Raw genomic sequence first — 16211 nt, forward strand, 5'->3', positions numbered from 1 at the left:
GCAATATTACTATACAGTTTTATGGAGTATATGCCTTAGCCTTCAAGAGCACTCTAAATTTTACACTGAAAACTACAGAACATTGATGAAAGAAATTGGAAAAGACCCAAATAAACGGAAAAAATGTCCATGTTCATAGATGGGGTATAGATTTAACATTGTTAAGATAGTAATACTATCCAAAGAAATCTCTATTGATTCAATGCAATCACTATTAAAATCCCAATAGCCTTTTATTGTAGAATTGGGAAAGTTTATCTTTGATTTCACACGGAATTACAAGAGCCTCTGAATAGTCAAAACAATCTTGATAAAGAAAATCAAAGTTGCAGGACTCACACTTCCCAATTTCAAAACTTACTACAAGCTACAGTAATCAAAACAATATGATACTGACATAAGGATAGGCATATGGATCAATGGAATAGAATTGGGAGTTGACAAATAAACCCATACATCTACGGCCAGTGGGGGTGCCATACCATCCAACAGGGAAAGAATAGCCTTTTCAACAAATGGTGCTGGGACTACTAGATATCCACATGCAAAATAATGAAGTTGTACCCCAAACCTCACACCACATACAAAATGAATTCAAAATGGATTAAAGACCTAAATATGAAAGCTAAAACAATAAAACTCTTGGAAGTAAATATAGGGATAAATCTTGATGACCTTGAATATGGCAATGGATTCTTATATTTGACACCAAAAGTATAAGCAACAAAAGGAAAAAAGATAAATTGGGCTTCATCAAAATTAAAAACTTTTGTGCATCAAAGGAAACCATCAAGAAAGTAAAAATGCAACCTACAGAATGGGAGAAAATATTTGCAAATCATATTCTGATAATGGCCTAGTATACAAAATATTTAAAGAATGCTTACAACTCAACAGCAAAAGGATAAACAAACCAATTAAAAAATAGAAAAAGGGCTTGAATAGACATTTCTTCAAGGACAATATACAAAAGGCCAGTAAGAACATGAACAACATGAATTATCAGTGAAATGCAAATCAAAAATACAATGAGATCCCACTTTACACCCACCAGGATGGCTAGAATCAAAAGACAGACATATACAAGTGTTCACAAGGCTACAGAGAAGATGGAGCTCTCATATATTACTGATGCCAATTGGAAATGGTGCAGTCACCTTGAAAAACAGTCTTAGCAGTACTATCCAAGAGAAAAGAAAACATATACCCACATACAAACATGTGTGAAAATGTTCACAGTAGCAATATTTTTAATAGTCCATGAATGGAAAGAGTGAAAATGTCCACCAACTGATATATGGATAAACAAAATGTGGTATATCCATACAATGCAATGCTACTCAACAATAAAAAGGAAGTAGTGATACACGTTATATATGTTACAACATTCATGGACCTTGAAAACACTATGCTAAGTAAAAGAAGTCTGTCACAAAAGACCATATAATGTATGGTTTCATTTATACTAATTGTCTAGAAGAGATAAATCTATAGAGAAAGAAAGTAGATGAATGGTTACCTGGGACTGTGAGGAGAAGAGGATAAGGGAAGAGGGATGGGATGAGGTGTGACTGCTAATGGATATGGAGCTTCTTTTGGGGATGATAAAAATTAGATTATGGCGATGGTAGCACAACTCCATAAACATACTAAAAACCATTGAATTATGTACTTAAATGGGTGTATCTTATGGTATGTAAATTATTTCAACAGGGCTATTTTTAAAGATAAATTTAAAAGTATAAAAAAGTATATGCTCAGCTAGCCCTTCTGGTTCTTATGGAACTTGACAGATTTATACTTTGCACTAAAACTTCTCTTCCTTGGCTGGGTTATTGCTTCTGCAATCTCTAGCCAGACCCTCTCTCTATCCATCTCTCTCTCTCTCTCCCTCTCTTTTTCTCTTTATCTGAGTCTAGCTTACTCTTTCATTTTCTTTTATGTTGCTCACTAGTAGGTCAAAGGAGCATGATTAATAAACCCCCAACAAGCAAAGGAATACTGTTAGGCAAACATTTCCTGTATATTTAATACAGTGCAGTAATTGGTTCCAGTTCATTGTTTTGTGGATCTTGGAAGGCAATGAAAATAGCAGGCAAGTATGACCTGTTGCTGTCCTCCTGTGTGACGATGCTATTGTTCCATCTGTCAGTGAGACAAATGGTTTTTTGTTATTCTTAGAGCCGGGGTAAATTGGAAAACTGAACTTAACTAGTCCATGCCCTTACTAAGAGCATAGATTTTCAAGGTGACTACCTTTATATTAATTACTGTGTCTTACTGCACTAAAAATGTACAAGTTAGTAGGAGGTAGTTTTCCTATATAAATTCCTGGATTAACATCTAAGGATATCTTTCACCTCTGGAGATATCAAATTCACATAAATGATTTGGAAGGAAGTAGTAAAAGTAGTGTATTTATTTAATGCTTAAGTTACCTGGGTACTCATTTCTCCCTTTAATGGTACATGTGTACACATGCACACCCATGTGAAAACCTATCCTCAGAAAGCCACTTTATATGCAAAACAAAAATGGTCAATCAGGATAGAAATACCTGGTTGCAATTCATATAATTCTAGCTATCTCTCACCTATGCCACCAGTTCTGTCTGAAGGGGCAATTAAATGAAGAGGGAAAGAAACAAAAGAAGGCTGAGGGTAGAGTGGGATTTGCTTCAGAAATAGAATAGAATGGGATGACATTACTTCACAGTTGTTGATAGCTACAGCAGGATTCTGAGTCGCTGTAGTTAAACCATTTCACAGTGGAAGGTTGTGAAGAGATAAGGGATATGAAAATATGCTAATTGGACAGAAAATATTTAGTGATTATACTCATGAATATCAACAGTGGGAGCAAGAGTCAGCAGGTCATAGAAGAATTTTCCTTTTGATTAATCATAAAGTTTCCCGGTCAGTATTAAGAGGATTCTATTTTACTGTTATACCAAAGAAAGGGAGTATCACATGAATCTCTGCAGGTTCATGAAGATACATAAAGACCATTTATATAGTTGAAGCTATGTACAAATTTGATAGCCTGAGAGGTGAAAGATATCCATAAATGTTAACCTAGGGGTTTACAGAGGCAGGGAAAAAAATCAGTTTATTTGGAATATTCAGGGGACTAGGAAGGGAAGAAAGGTGAGGAAGTAAACCAAACTTAAGTTCAATAGCTATTTTAGTCAATCAGTATTTTCTCAAAAACAGCCAAGACTGTATTAATAACATAAAAGACCTGGATGATGTCACAATGAAATTCACTCATGTTTTTATTTGATGTTGCAAATTCTTTCCTTTCTATACTTTGACTTTCATAATTATGTACTTCACCAAATGAAAGGAAGCAAAATTTATACAGCTATAGTTAACATGAAATATGACTTACGGACACTGAAGTGTTCACAGCCTGTCAACTTATCAATAGCTTTGCAGGCTTCCTCTGTCTTCAGCATTTCCTCTTGCCTTCTTTTACTTTCTGGATCATTATTCAAAATCTTGTTCCTTAGCCAGCTGAGATGGTACATTCGAAGTCTGTTCTTATGGCCTAATAAATAAGAAAAAATATAGTATTTCAATTCAGTCTATATTTCTTTTCATGTATTAGAAGAACAAAAGAATAAAGGTATTTTGTCTTTTTAATCAAATATTTTCATTAAAGTAAAAAGCATTTTTAACACATTAGCTGCCACGTGAGTTGTATTTAACTCACGCTAGTTTTGAGCCCGGGGACCTCATGAAGCATGTGTAACTCACCTCTCTTCACCTTGGGAGCCGTGAGAACTATTTTTCAAGTTACATATAACTCATGCACAGAAAACAATGAAAAATAACAAATTTTTCATTAAATTAGAAAGGATCATTTTGTTTTTGACGTTTTTATCCTATTTTCATAATAAAACACCATGGCCCCAAGGAAAAAAGTTTATTTTCTAGAGTGACAGTCAATGTGTTAAAAAACTACATTGCATCAGAATCTTCCCTTCAGAGTTTGGATATGTAATAACAAAGTCTACCTTAGTCTCTCACTTCTAAGAGATAAGTCTGTATCAGCTATCTATGCACCTGTCTTAAGTGGATCTAAAATAATTCTTTGGGACAGGATAAGACAGCCACCATGCAGGCAACAGAATTACAAATTCATTCATTCATACCTGGGCTTTTCAATAAGTCATGACTTCTCTGAGGTGCAGAGTCCTAGAAGCTGTCACCGGTAGTGTGTGTGTTTAAGAAGGATGTCTGAGTATGGACTGTTTAGGCCTTTAGGGCCAGCAGAATGGGTCTTTTTGTGTTCTGTCTTTGCAGCATGCTTACAAAATAGTTGATAGTTTTCTTATCTTTTTCCTCAACCCAATTTATCTTTCATATTAATTTCCTAATTACAAATCCCATCAAATTCTTACAATTCAGATAGAAACACAGGTCATTAAAATCACACACTTCTCTTCCTATCTAGTGGCCTTATATTCCTTTTTCTCTGTCACTTTTAGGATTTACTATTTCAAGATTTCTAGGCCCAACAATAGGATTCTTATTTAGGTGATTGATAAGTTTTTACACAACATTTTTGAAGCAGTACTAGGGTTCAGATATTTATGTCTATGACCATTCTCTTCTTAAATGGTAAAGTAAATTTGTCCTTCAAACTATTAAGCATCCTTCTATATTGAGGTTCTCAGTACTATTTGATGCAAAAGTAACCCACATTTGAGAGAAACTCGAGTATTAAAGAAGGGCACATTTGGGTTACAGAAAGCTGGATAAAAAGTCAAAAGTCTGTTATCCAGATATATAGTCTCTAAGCCACCCAGATGTTTTTAAAAAATAAATATTACTTCTGTGTGCCTCAGTTATAAACCAATTACTATAAAACATGACAAAAAATTCATGAAGTCTGAGCATATACCTATAAAGAGTTTTCTCCTATAACCAAAACTTAATACAAAGTTAATCATTTTAGGAATATACATTGTTAGTGTGTAATATGGCAATCTGCACACGAATTATACATATATATTTTTACAAAAATATATAGCCTCATATAAATGACTGTGATTAGCATCATTTTATTCAATCACCAAACTGTATTAGTTTTTTCTTTTCCTCTCCTTTTGTCAGTCATCTTTTGTCTACAGTCAGGTTTAATACTAGTGCTTTCCTGATACTAAGCCCTGCTTAGTAATCACAATCACTTTTAACCCTCATTTATTTGATCTCTGGTATTCAAATGTTCAGGCTCTGACTGATTAAAACTAAGAAATTCAACTATGGTGTGGAAAAAGTGTAGAGGTCTTTAGGGGATCTATTCTTGTTACTAACTCTATCTGTAGGCCCCTACGATAGGCTGTGCAAGGGACTCTTTTTAATCTGATTATTGTACACTTTGTTCTTCATTCCTTGTAACACAACACAAGAAAGGTATTTGGTGGATGTTGGTGTGATCTTGTGTGTATGAATGAATGAGAATTAGAGCTGTGAAGTTCTAGGAGGCTATTCTGGAAAGAACCTGCAAGGATGCAAATGGTGTGTTTTTTCCCATCACTGACCTAGGTCAGGTTCATTACAATCAAAGGAAGTTAGTTTAAATTGTAAATAGATAAGAAAATACAAGTAGGAAAATCTGGTGTCCCAATTAAAGGTTATATTTAAGGTGTTCTACTATGAACACTTTCACCTGAGAAAGTCTTTAACCCAGTTTGCAGCCTAATTAATCTGCATAATTACTCAGCTAATTTTAGTTCTTAAACAAACCTGAGATGGTAATCAGCAAATTGAGTGGCTCTACGACTTGAATCTGGCGGAATGGTCTTCGCTTTATAAGTTTAGTAATGTTTGCTTTCCCACTTCTGTCCATCAGATACAGATTAGATCGGGTTCCCAACAGCAAATTGACTCCTGTTCATACATAAAAAGAAAAGTGCTATATTAGCTCAGATTATTTTTTGTAACTGCATTTATGTTACTATTTTTGCTATTCTGGTGTGCTGATCTATGTAAAGGTGACTTATTATAGGCTAATGCTAACCATGGACTCTACCAACAGAATAAATTTCATTTTAATACAGGAAAATACAGAAGATAATTTCCTCTGGCAATATTCCACTGGCTGGTTTCTGGTGTGCCATCTCACAAATAGGACTTCATATATATCTTTTTACATACCCTTTAGTAGTGGCCCAAACTTTATCAGAATGAATCAACCTTTTTGAAAATTACCATTAAACATCCTTAGTCTAGCACATACAAAGAGATCAATCAATTCAGTTCATTTCTCATTTCTAACCATAACTAAAGATTTTAATGCTTTTGAGATAACTATATGTAAATAATTTTTATATTGGATGATTCTGTGTTCACACATACATTAAAATTTTTATGGTTCCTATCCTACATGTATCTAAATTTATACACTCTCTTTTATTTGTTGGCTGGCTTGGTTTGTTCAAATATAAGCACAAACATCAAATAAGAGAACTGAAACAGAAGATAAAACTAAGGTTAAATTATAATTCAGACTACTGTGGCAGCTTTTCCCCATAAACTGATATAGGAAATAATCAGCCAAGTTACATAATAGAGGAGAAAATTTCAGAGTCTTCATTTCACTTGGAGACTACTTGTGCTCTGGGGGTATAAGGAGAAAAGACAAGTGTTTCTGCTTGCTTTCATTTTCCCACTCTATCCTTTACCAGTTCTCTAATTCATGGCCAATGGCAGGTTTAGAAACTGCACCTTCTCACAAGGGAGTCAGGGAAGGAGGGCAAAGTGTGGTCATTTTTTAATTAAAATCTTTCATTTTTCGAAATATAAAATCACAAGTTATAAAGACCAGTTATTAGACATTAACTACATTTCTGGGTAGTTGCCCGACTGAAATATTTATGCTTTCTTGTTGTCTGGTACATTAAATTAGCAAAAATTTGAGATCATATTTTTTTTCCTAAAGAATCCATATAATTATAATCTCTGCTACCCTGTTCCACTTTTAATTTAAAACTCTGTCCCTTGTTTCCTCAAACATTAAGCAAAATCTATGAAATTGCAAGTCAGAGGTTGGCATTTACTTTGGATTTCTGCATCCTTGCATTCATTTATTCTGTTTCATTTATGATTCAGATGGGCTTGGGGTAAAATATTGTCTCAGCATTACCAGTGTGGTTATAATTCTTATGAAATAAATGACTGAAAAAAGTCTACCAAAGTTAAGACATTACATTAATAAAGGGAACTTTATAAACTTTCAAGACTTTTTCAAAAACACGATTCTGCAAAAATCTTTCTTGTAATATCTTATTAGGTATCATACGCTGAACACTACCCTAAATTAAAAATACTAAGCTTAAATTTTCAAATAACCATAACCTAGTCTAGTTTTATATGTTAGCCAAGTTAACTCAGGTTAAAAAAACATGGAATAAAAAGGTGGGGACACCAATTCAAACATCAAACTGCACTGAGTGAAAAAAAATCAGCAAAACCAATTCTGAGCAAATTAATGTAAATATATTTTTATTTGAATTAATGATTTGGTAATAGTAAACAAATGTTTTATGCCTATGATTTTCACAGATACCTATGAAACCTACATAGATGAAAATATATTTTTTGAAAAAACAACTCAGTTTTAGGAAATCAAACTCACCCCACAAAGAACCACAGCAGATTTCAGAAGTAAATTCCTTCTCATACATGTGGATTAGTGGTTTCTTACACTCAGTGGTTACATAAAGTGGGTTGACATTGACTTCAGAGGGTTGCTTAGGTGATTCCTCAGGCACTTCCTCGAATCCAGAACATACTGCAAAGAAATAAGGGGAAGATACTGAGAGAAATTTCTAGTCTGTACACCGTATGTGCTTGAGTGTTTCTACAATTGAGACACAGCTTAGACAAATTCCTTTTCCTTCATTGCATTTAATTTTCATTTGTTATTTTAGCAATTTTTAAACCATCAGATAACACAAATTCTGATGGTTAAAATACATTGCTGAATATGAATATATTTTAAGTTACTGTGATTAGAACACAAAAAAAATCCAGATAAGGGACTCAATTTCTCAATTGTAGCTCAAATTTAGGTACCATAAATATTCAGCAAAGAGTAGACTTTTTTAAAAGCATATTATCAACCTGAATTTTTGTCAACTAAATATCAGAATGATTTTATTCCTATCTGATCATGAACCAGTGGTTAAATACTATTTAATATGTGAACAGATAGCAGTATTTAGAGATTATATTAAGCACACTCACAGGTGGCACTGGCAAAGTCAGCATCAGTAACCCTCCCAGAACCTTTAGAAGGAGACGAATGGAAGGCAGAAAAATCTGATTGTGTTGATAATTCTGATATGTCCTTACTGTCATTTCCGTCATCGGGTACTGCATTTGAGGCCTCACTTCTACCACCTGGCTCCTAAAAGAAGATTGAAAATCAATTTTTATTTTATTAGGAGGTTGGCAGTGGGAGAAATATTCCTAGGGGTAATTTGAAAAAGAGAATGCAAGATTTGTAATATCTAAATTCTTATAAAATCCACATTTACTAGAAAAACTCAACAATTTCATCAGAAGAGACAGAACTAACCTATTACTGAGACCACTGATAACAGAGGAAAAATGCAAGGAACTTTAGGTCCCCAAGTGTACAATATGGGGCCTAACATTTGTGGAATTTTTACCACGTACCAAGTACCATGGTAGGTATCTGATTTACATAGCTTCATGAATCCTTATCATAACCCAACAAATAAGTATAATTATCTACAATTTACTTATAAGGAAACTAAAGTTTAGAAAAGTTAAATAATTTATTCAAGGTAATAGTGCTAGTAAGTAGGGGAACCTGAGTTTGAAGCCAAAGCCTGTTTGATTCCAAAGCATACATTCAGCTATGCTATGCCAAACAGCCTCTTGAAAAACTAAAAAGCACAGTGTGAGGGTATCTGTTCCGCTGCTTTAAGGTACTTTCACAAAACTGGGAGCATGAAAAACCTGCAGGGAGAATTTGCAAATGACAGAGCAAATGATGGAAAATCAACCAACACAAATTCAAGAGTGTGAACATGCCTCACTCAAAACCTACCCTGCTTCTATTAACTTACAGTAAAGGTACTCAAAGATAAAAGCCGCAAAAAGTGACAATTTATGTGGAATGCCATATCCTATGGGAAAACGTACCAACTATTTTTTATAAGCTTGTATGTCGATAAGACCTTTGTGTCTAAACAGTGATTCTTGGCATCAAGAGAGTTGTGCAGCCCCATCAAAGACTGGTTTTTATGACCTTTCCAACCACAAAAGCCTGGTATGGCAGCATGTCCTTTATAAATTAAAATGAAAGGAAGATCCATTCACTCTGCAAATTTCTAAAACATTTCTTAAGATAACTAGAGACACCCAGGGTTGCTATGAAACCTATGTTGGGACATTCTGTTTTAATGTCTTTAATTAAGACAGTTAGACAGATAGATAGATAAATAGAGATAGATATTTTCCCACTTATACTGCTTTCCCATTGGAAATCATTCAGGGAATGTCCTTCTACCTTTTTTTCTTTTTTTCTTCCTTTATTGATTTCTTTCATAATTATTGTATGCCTATCATAGGCCATGTCCTAGGTTAGACCCTGAGGTTGAGTGAGTTGGAAGAAAAATAATTAGGGGTGGATTAGATAGAATTTCTTCCTTTTAAGAGTTCATAATCTAGTGTAGCAGACAAACAAATACACAAATAACTAAACTACAATGTCATAAATGGAACTATGGGCAAAATGTTTGCAAGTACAGTGGAAAGGGTATACAATTCTGCCTTGGAAAGTCAAAGATGATATTTGAGTTGGATCATGAAGGATGACTAATTCACTAAGTAGAGATGAGGTGAAGGGGCAGCCTTCCAGACAGAGGTAACAGCTTATACAAGGAACACTAATGAAAGAGCATGGCATCTTCAAAGCCAGTTTGTATGAAAGGACAATAGGCTAGAAAAGTAGATTGGCATGATCTTTCCTCTGTCTGGAGTTCCACCTGTGTTTTCAGATATTCAGATGCTTCCCATTTGTCAAGAATTAGTTCAAATACCACATGCTCCAGGAAATCTTCTCTGTGACCATTCCTATTGATTTAGCATCTGTGAGCTACTTGAGTATTTCAAACCTATTTATAAAGTCAATAAACATTTTGTGAATGACAAAATCATTGTCTAAACAGAGTATATTACTTCAATTAAAATTTTACATGTGAAAAGTTTCTGAAAAAGTTAAGCATACTTACTACCTGACACAGCAATGCCACTCCTAGGTATATACACAAAAGAACTGAAGACAGGGACTCAAACAGATATTTGTACACCAATGTTTACAGCAGAATTATTCTCAATAACCAAAAGATGGATAGAACTCAAGTTCCCACCAACAGATGAATGAATAAACAAAATGTGGTATACATAAGATGGAATATTATTCAGCCTTAAAAAGGAATGAAATTCTAATACATGCTACAACATGGATAAACTTTGAAAACATGCTAAGTAAAATAAGTGAGACATAAAAAGACAAATATTATATGATTACCCAAAACTTATGGGATACAGCAAAAGCAGTATCAAGAGAAAAGTTTGTGGCATTAGATGACTACATCAAAAAAGTAGAAAGATTTCAAATAAACAATGATGCATCTCAGGGAAACAGAAAAGCAAGAAAAAAAATTGAACTCAAAATTAGTAGTAGAAGGAAATAATAAAGATCAGAGTACAAATAAATGAAATTAAGACTAAAAAGTCAATACAAAACATCAACAAAAGAAAAAGTTGGTTTTATTAAAAGATAAATTGACAAACCATTAGCTAGAATAACTAGGGAAAAAAGAGAAGACCCCCAATAAATAAAGAAATCAGAAACAAAAAAGGAGACATCACAACTAATATCACAAAAATACAAAGAGTCATTAGCGACTATTATGAATAACGATACGCCAACAAATTGGAAAACCCAGAGGAAATGGATAAATTCCTAGATATATGAAACCTCTCAAGATTGAACCAGGAAGAAATATAAAACCTAAACAGACCAATAATGAGTAATGAGATTGAATAATGAGTAAAGAGTCTCACAACAAAGAAAAGCCCAAAATTGGATAGCTTCATTGCCAAATTCTCCAAAATGTGTAAAGAAGAAGTAATATTAATTCTTTTCAAACTATTTGAAAAATGTGAAGGGAAGGGAATTCTTCTGAACTCATTCTACAATGGTAGCATGATACCAAAACTAGATAAGGACACAACAAAAAAAGAAAACTACAGGCCATTATCTCTAATGAACATAGATACAAAAATCCTCAAAAAAATACTAGCAAACCAAATATAATAGCATATCAAAAATATTATACACCATGATTGAATGATATTTATTCCAAGAATGCAAGAGTGGTTCAAAATATGAAAATCAATAAAGGTGATACATCACATCAACAGAATGAAGGACAAAAACCACATGATCATCTCAAGAGATGCAGAAAAAACATTTGATAAAATTCAACATTCCTTTGTGATAATAACTCCTAACAAATTAGGTATAGAAAGAATGTATCTCAACACAATAAAGGCCATATATTTCAAACTCACAGCAACCATCACATTGAATGGGGAAAAGCTGAAAGTCTTTTCTCTAAGAACTTGAATGAGACAAGGATGCCCACTCTCACCACTCTTATCCAACATACTACTGGAAATCCTAGGCAGAGCAATTAGACAAGAGAAAAACAGAAAGAATATCCAACATGGAAATGAGGAAGTCAAATTGTCTTTGAAAGTGACATAATATTATGTATAGAAAAACATAAAAACTCCACCAAAAACGCTTAGAACTGATAAACAAATTCAGTAAAGTGGCAGGATACAGATCAACATACAAAAATCAGTAGCATTTCTATACACCAACAACAAACTAGATAAAAAAAAGAAATCATGAAGGCAAATGCATATGCAATAGCTACCAAAAAAAATAAAATACCTAGAAATAAATTTAACTAAGGAGGTGAATGATCTCACAAGGAAAACTACAAAACACTGATGAAGGAAACCGAAAAGGACACAAAAAAGGAAAGGCATCCTGTGTTCATGGACTAGAAGAATTAATATTGTTAAAATGACCATATTATCCCAAGTGATCTACAGCTTCAATGAAATCCCTATGAAAATACAATGAACTCCTTCACAGAAATAGAAAACACTATCCTAAAATTCATATGGAACCACAAAATACTCCAAATAGTCAAAGCAATCCTAAGCCAAAAGAACAAGCAGGAGGCATCACACTACCAGATTTACTAGTACACACTACCAAATATACTACAGAACTATAGTAACCAAAACATCATGGTAGAGGCACAAAAACAGACACACAGACCAATGGAACAGAACAAAGAACCTAGAAATAAATCCACATATTTATAGTTAGTTGATTTTTGACTAAGGTGCCAAAACTACTCATTGGGGAAAAAACATTCTCTTTGATAAAGGATGCCAGGAAAACTGGATATCCATATGCAGAAGAATGACACTCAAACCCTATCTCTCACCGTATATAAAAATCAACTCAAAATGGATTAAAGACTTATATGTAAGACCTGAACCTATAAAACCACTATAGGAAAACATATGGGAAATGCTTCAGGACATTGGTCTGTGTCTGGGAAAAGATTTTATGAATAGAATTTCAAAAGCACAGGCAAAAAAAGCAAAAACAAACAAATGGGATTATATCAAACTACAAAGTGTATGCAAAGGAAAGGAAACAATTAACAGAGTGAAGAGACAACCTGCAGAATGAGAGAAATTTATTGTAAACTATTCTTCCAACAAGGGATTACAATCCAGAATATACAAAGAACTCAAAAACAACAGAAAAAAAGGGAAATAATCTCATTCAAAAATGGGCAAATAATCTGAATAGACATTTCTTAAAGGAAGGCATACAACTGGCCAACAAATATATGAAAAAATGTTCAACACATCACTAATCATTAGGGAAAAACAAATCAAAACCACAATGAGATATCATCTCACCCCAGTTAGAATGGCCATTATCAAGTAAAAAGTATAACAAATGTTGGTGAGGATGTGGAAAAAAGGGAAATCTTACATATTGTTGGTAGGAGTGTAAACTAGTTGGTAGGAATGGAGAACAGTATTGTGGTTCCTCAAAAAGTTACAAATAGAACTACCATATGATCCAGCAGTTCTACAACTGGGTATATACATACACAGCAAAGGAAATCAGTAAGCTGAAGAGATATCAGCATCCCATGTTTACTGCAGCACTATTCACAATAGCCAAGATAAGGAATCAGCTTGTGTCCATCAACAGACAAATGGATAAAGAAAATGTGGCTTTTATACATAATGGAATACTATTCAGCCATAAAAAGTAATGAAATCTTCTCATTTGCAGCAACATGGATGAGCCTAGAGAACATTATTTGAGTGAAATAGGCCAGGGACTGAAAGATGAATACATGTTCTCGCTTACATGCAGAAGTGAAAACAGTTGATCTCATATAAGTAGAGAGTAGAGTAGTGGTAATTAGAGCCCCAGAAGGGTAGGGGAGAGGGGATAGGGAGAGTTTGTTTAAAGGATGCAAACTTACAGCTAAATAGGAGGAACTGTAGTTAACAATAATTTATTATATATTTTCAAATAGCTAGAAGAGAGGATTTTGAATGTTCCCATCACAAAGAAATGATAAATATTTGAAGTAATGCATATGCTATAGTAAATATGCTGATTTAATCACTATACATTGTATATTATGAAATATCCCTCTGTAACCCATAAATATATAATTATGTGCCAATTAAAATTTTTAATAATGTTTTTTTAAATTGAACATGTTAAGAGACTCTACCTCAAATGTGATCTGTGTAATAAAGGCAAACAAATAAGAGATTTTTGTTCCTAGAAATAAACGGGAACCATCCAAATTAGAAGTAGTAAAGATCTACCTATACATCTATGATTAAAAATATTTGCAGCTTTGGGATATGAGGTTAAAATATATTTGGAACAGCTGGAAATGCTACATGTCACATGAAGAAACACACTCACAATGAGAGGAGTTCATACTCCTTTGTGCATTACCTCCTGTTGATGTTCAAAGTCCCAGGATGCAAGTCTCTCCAATCCTGGACGGTCTGTCTCTGAGCAATTTTCTCTTCTATTCAGTTCAAGTGCTCCGCTCTCTTCATTGGTTCCACTGACTCCCTTACCTCCATTACCCCTGCTGCTTCTTCTTCCACTGCCTATACTGGCTTCATGTCCTTCTTGATCTCCAATGGCTGCACTGCTCCCAGTGGCTGCACTTCCTCCATGGCTTCTATTGGCTTTATGGCTTATATAGACTCTGTAGACTTCTTTTCCATTATTTCCATCAATACCATCTTGCTTCCAGCGTCCATCTCGGCCATATCTTGCCCTGATAAAAAGTTCCAATTAATGAAAGAAAGTCACCCAATAAAAACACATTTGAAAGCTAGTAAGTAAATGTAACCGAATTAGGATGTGCCTTACATATATATCTACCATGTCCAGACATGTCTTTGCTATGTGGCTACATGTGAACACTATTGGTATGATATAGACAATAAAAATGCCCCAATGGCCTGTCAATCTTAAATACTGAATCAATACCATAGCTGACGTCAATTTTCTGGCTGCATTTGAATGGCAGAGGGAAGAGAACTTGCATTCTTTGTTAGGTATACACGTTAAGTTAGTAGCAAGAATACGCATTTTTTTCCTTAAATAATAAGACTACTTCATGCATTAGCAACTTTATAGCGACATGAATGATCAAGCTTACATTTTAAGCTCAACCACAAGACATGCAAATAATTCTTCCTGCAATATATCTAGTTTGTGTTAATTTTGACAGCTGCCCTGATTTTCTAACACATGTATTGACTGCTTTGGTATAGAATCCCATTGGTCTAATAGTTCACCAACAAGTTCAGTAATATAGACCTCATATCTTATGAAACTATGATAGTCATTTAATTAGTTGCTAAAATTATCAAGCTTAATAAAATGTCTCAATGCTCTCTTTTGCATAGGAGACATTAAACAAATGTGCCTTTGGCAATTCTAAAAGTAAATTTATTTGACAGCAGAATTCTTGGTAGATTTTTTTCAGTTGGAAAAAAAAAACCAAAAGAGCTCTTGGTAACTTCTCCATCAATTAACCAGATAAATATTATCTTAAATTTATTATATACATGGTGATATCTTAATTGTTGGAGAAAAGCATAGCTATGTTTGCAAATACCAGAGCTTCATCTTATAGTTATTAAGTAGTATACTTCCTTTGTTGCCCCACTTCTCATAATCACTGTGGTTTTATAGGGTAAGATGATTCAGTGACATTAATTTTAACAGAAACATCTAGACAATTCCAGTTATTAAAAAACTAATAAATATTAATATTTAAATGCTAATTTTAAAAGTATACAAATAATGCAAAATTAGATGCTCTACATTGGAACAATTTAAAATCTATTATTGAAAATTAAACCATTTAGTAATAAGCAAGTGAAATTTGTTCACCCTCTTGGTAGTAAATTTCAAAAACAAACCAAAGGTGCAAATAGTTCTCAAGTTATAAAACATGGATAGTATAAGTAATCCATAAAAACCAACCTTGGCCAACTAGGCACATCATCACGATTATTGCCTGTGTCATCAACAAAATCATCATTGTTGTCATCATCATCACAGTCTTTACAGATATCATTAGCCTCATAAACCTGGTTATCCAAGTCATCACTGCCATTGGCAAGGCCATAGGTATCTTCATAAGCATCATGAGTATCATCATTGTTATCACCATCAGTATCAGCACTGGCATCATAGAGTTCAACATAATCACCATCCTCTTCAGGTGGCTGAATGACAGGTGCGGGAATTAACCAATCATTCCGGAAGATTTCAGAGAGTGCATTATAGCCTACCCATTCATTTGTCAAGTATACGGGGGGTGATATTTTTCCTACTTTACATCCATTTGGAACCTGTGTGCACAAGAAAGGTTAATGTAGTCTCCAGTAGCCTTTCATTTTCTACTAGATTGGAAAGTTTCCAAGCTGACAACATTTTAAAATATATTTTCAATTGAAACAAAAATGTTCACTCACTAGATAGAGCCAATATTTTAGTGAGGA

General features: G+C 33.8%; 1 protein-coding gene across 1 annotated transcript in view; it reads right to left on the reverse strand.

Moving 5' to 3' along the window:
• NRK (Nik related kinase) overlaps window positions 1-16211 on the reverse strand; it is a 122956-nt gene that overhangs the window by 12599 nt on the left and 94146 nt on the right. The window contains exons 18-23 of the mRNA XM_069463777.1: window positions 15691-16061; window positions 14137-14470; window positions 8256-8418; window positions 7645-7800; window positions 5754-5897; window positions 3391-3549 (exon numbers count right to left, since the gene is read on the reverse strand). Of these exons, the coding sequence (XP_069319878.1) occupies window positions 3391-3549; window positions 5754-5897; window positions 7645-7800; window positions 8256-8418; window positions 14137-14470; window positions 15691-16061 (1327 nt within the window). The remainder of the gene's footprint in view (window positions 1-3390; window positions 3550-5753; window positions 5898-7644; window positions 7801-8255; window positions 8419-14136; window positions 14471-15690; window positions 16062-16211) is intronic.

The sequence above is a fragment of the Eulemur rufifrons genome, chromosome 30 (genome assembly GCF_041146395.1).
Source record: "Eulemur rufifrons isolate Redbay chromosome 30, OSU_ERuf_1, whole genome shotgun sequence".
In the NCBI taxonomy this organism is placed as follows: Eukaryota; Metazoa; Chordata; class Mammalia; order Primates; family Lemuridae; genus Eulemur; species Eulemur rufifrons.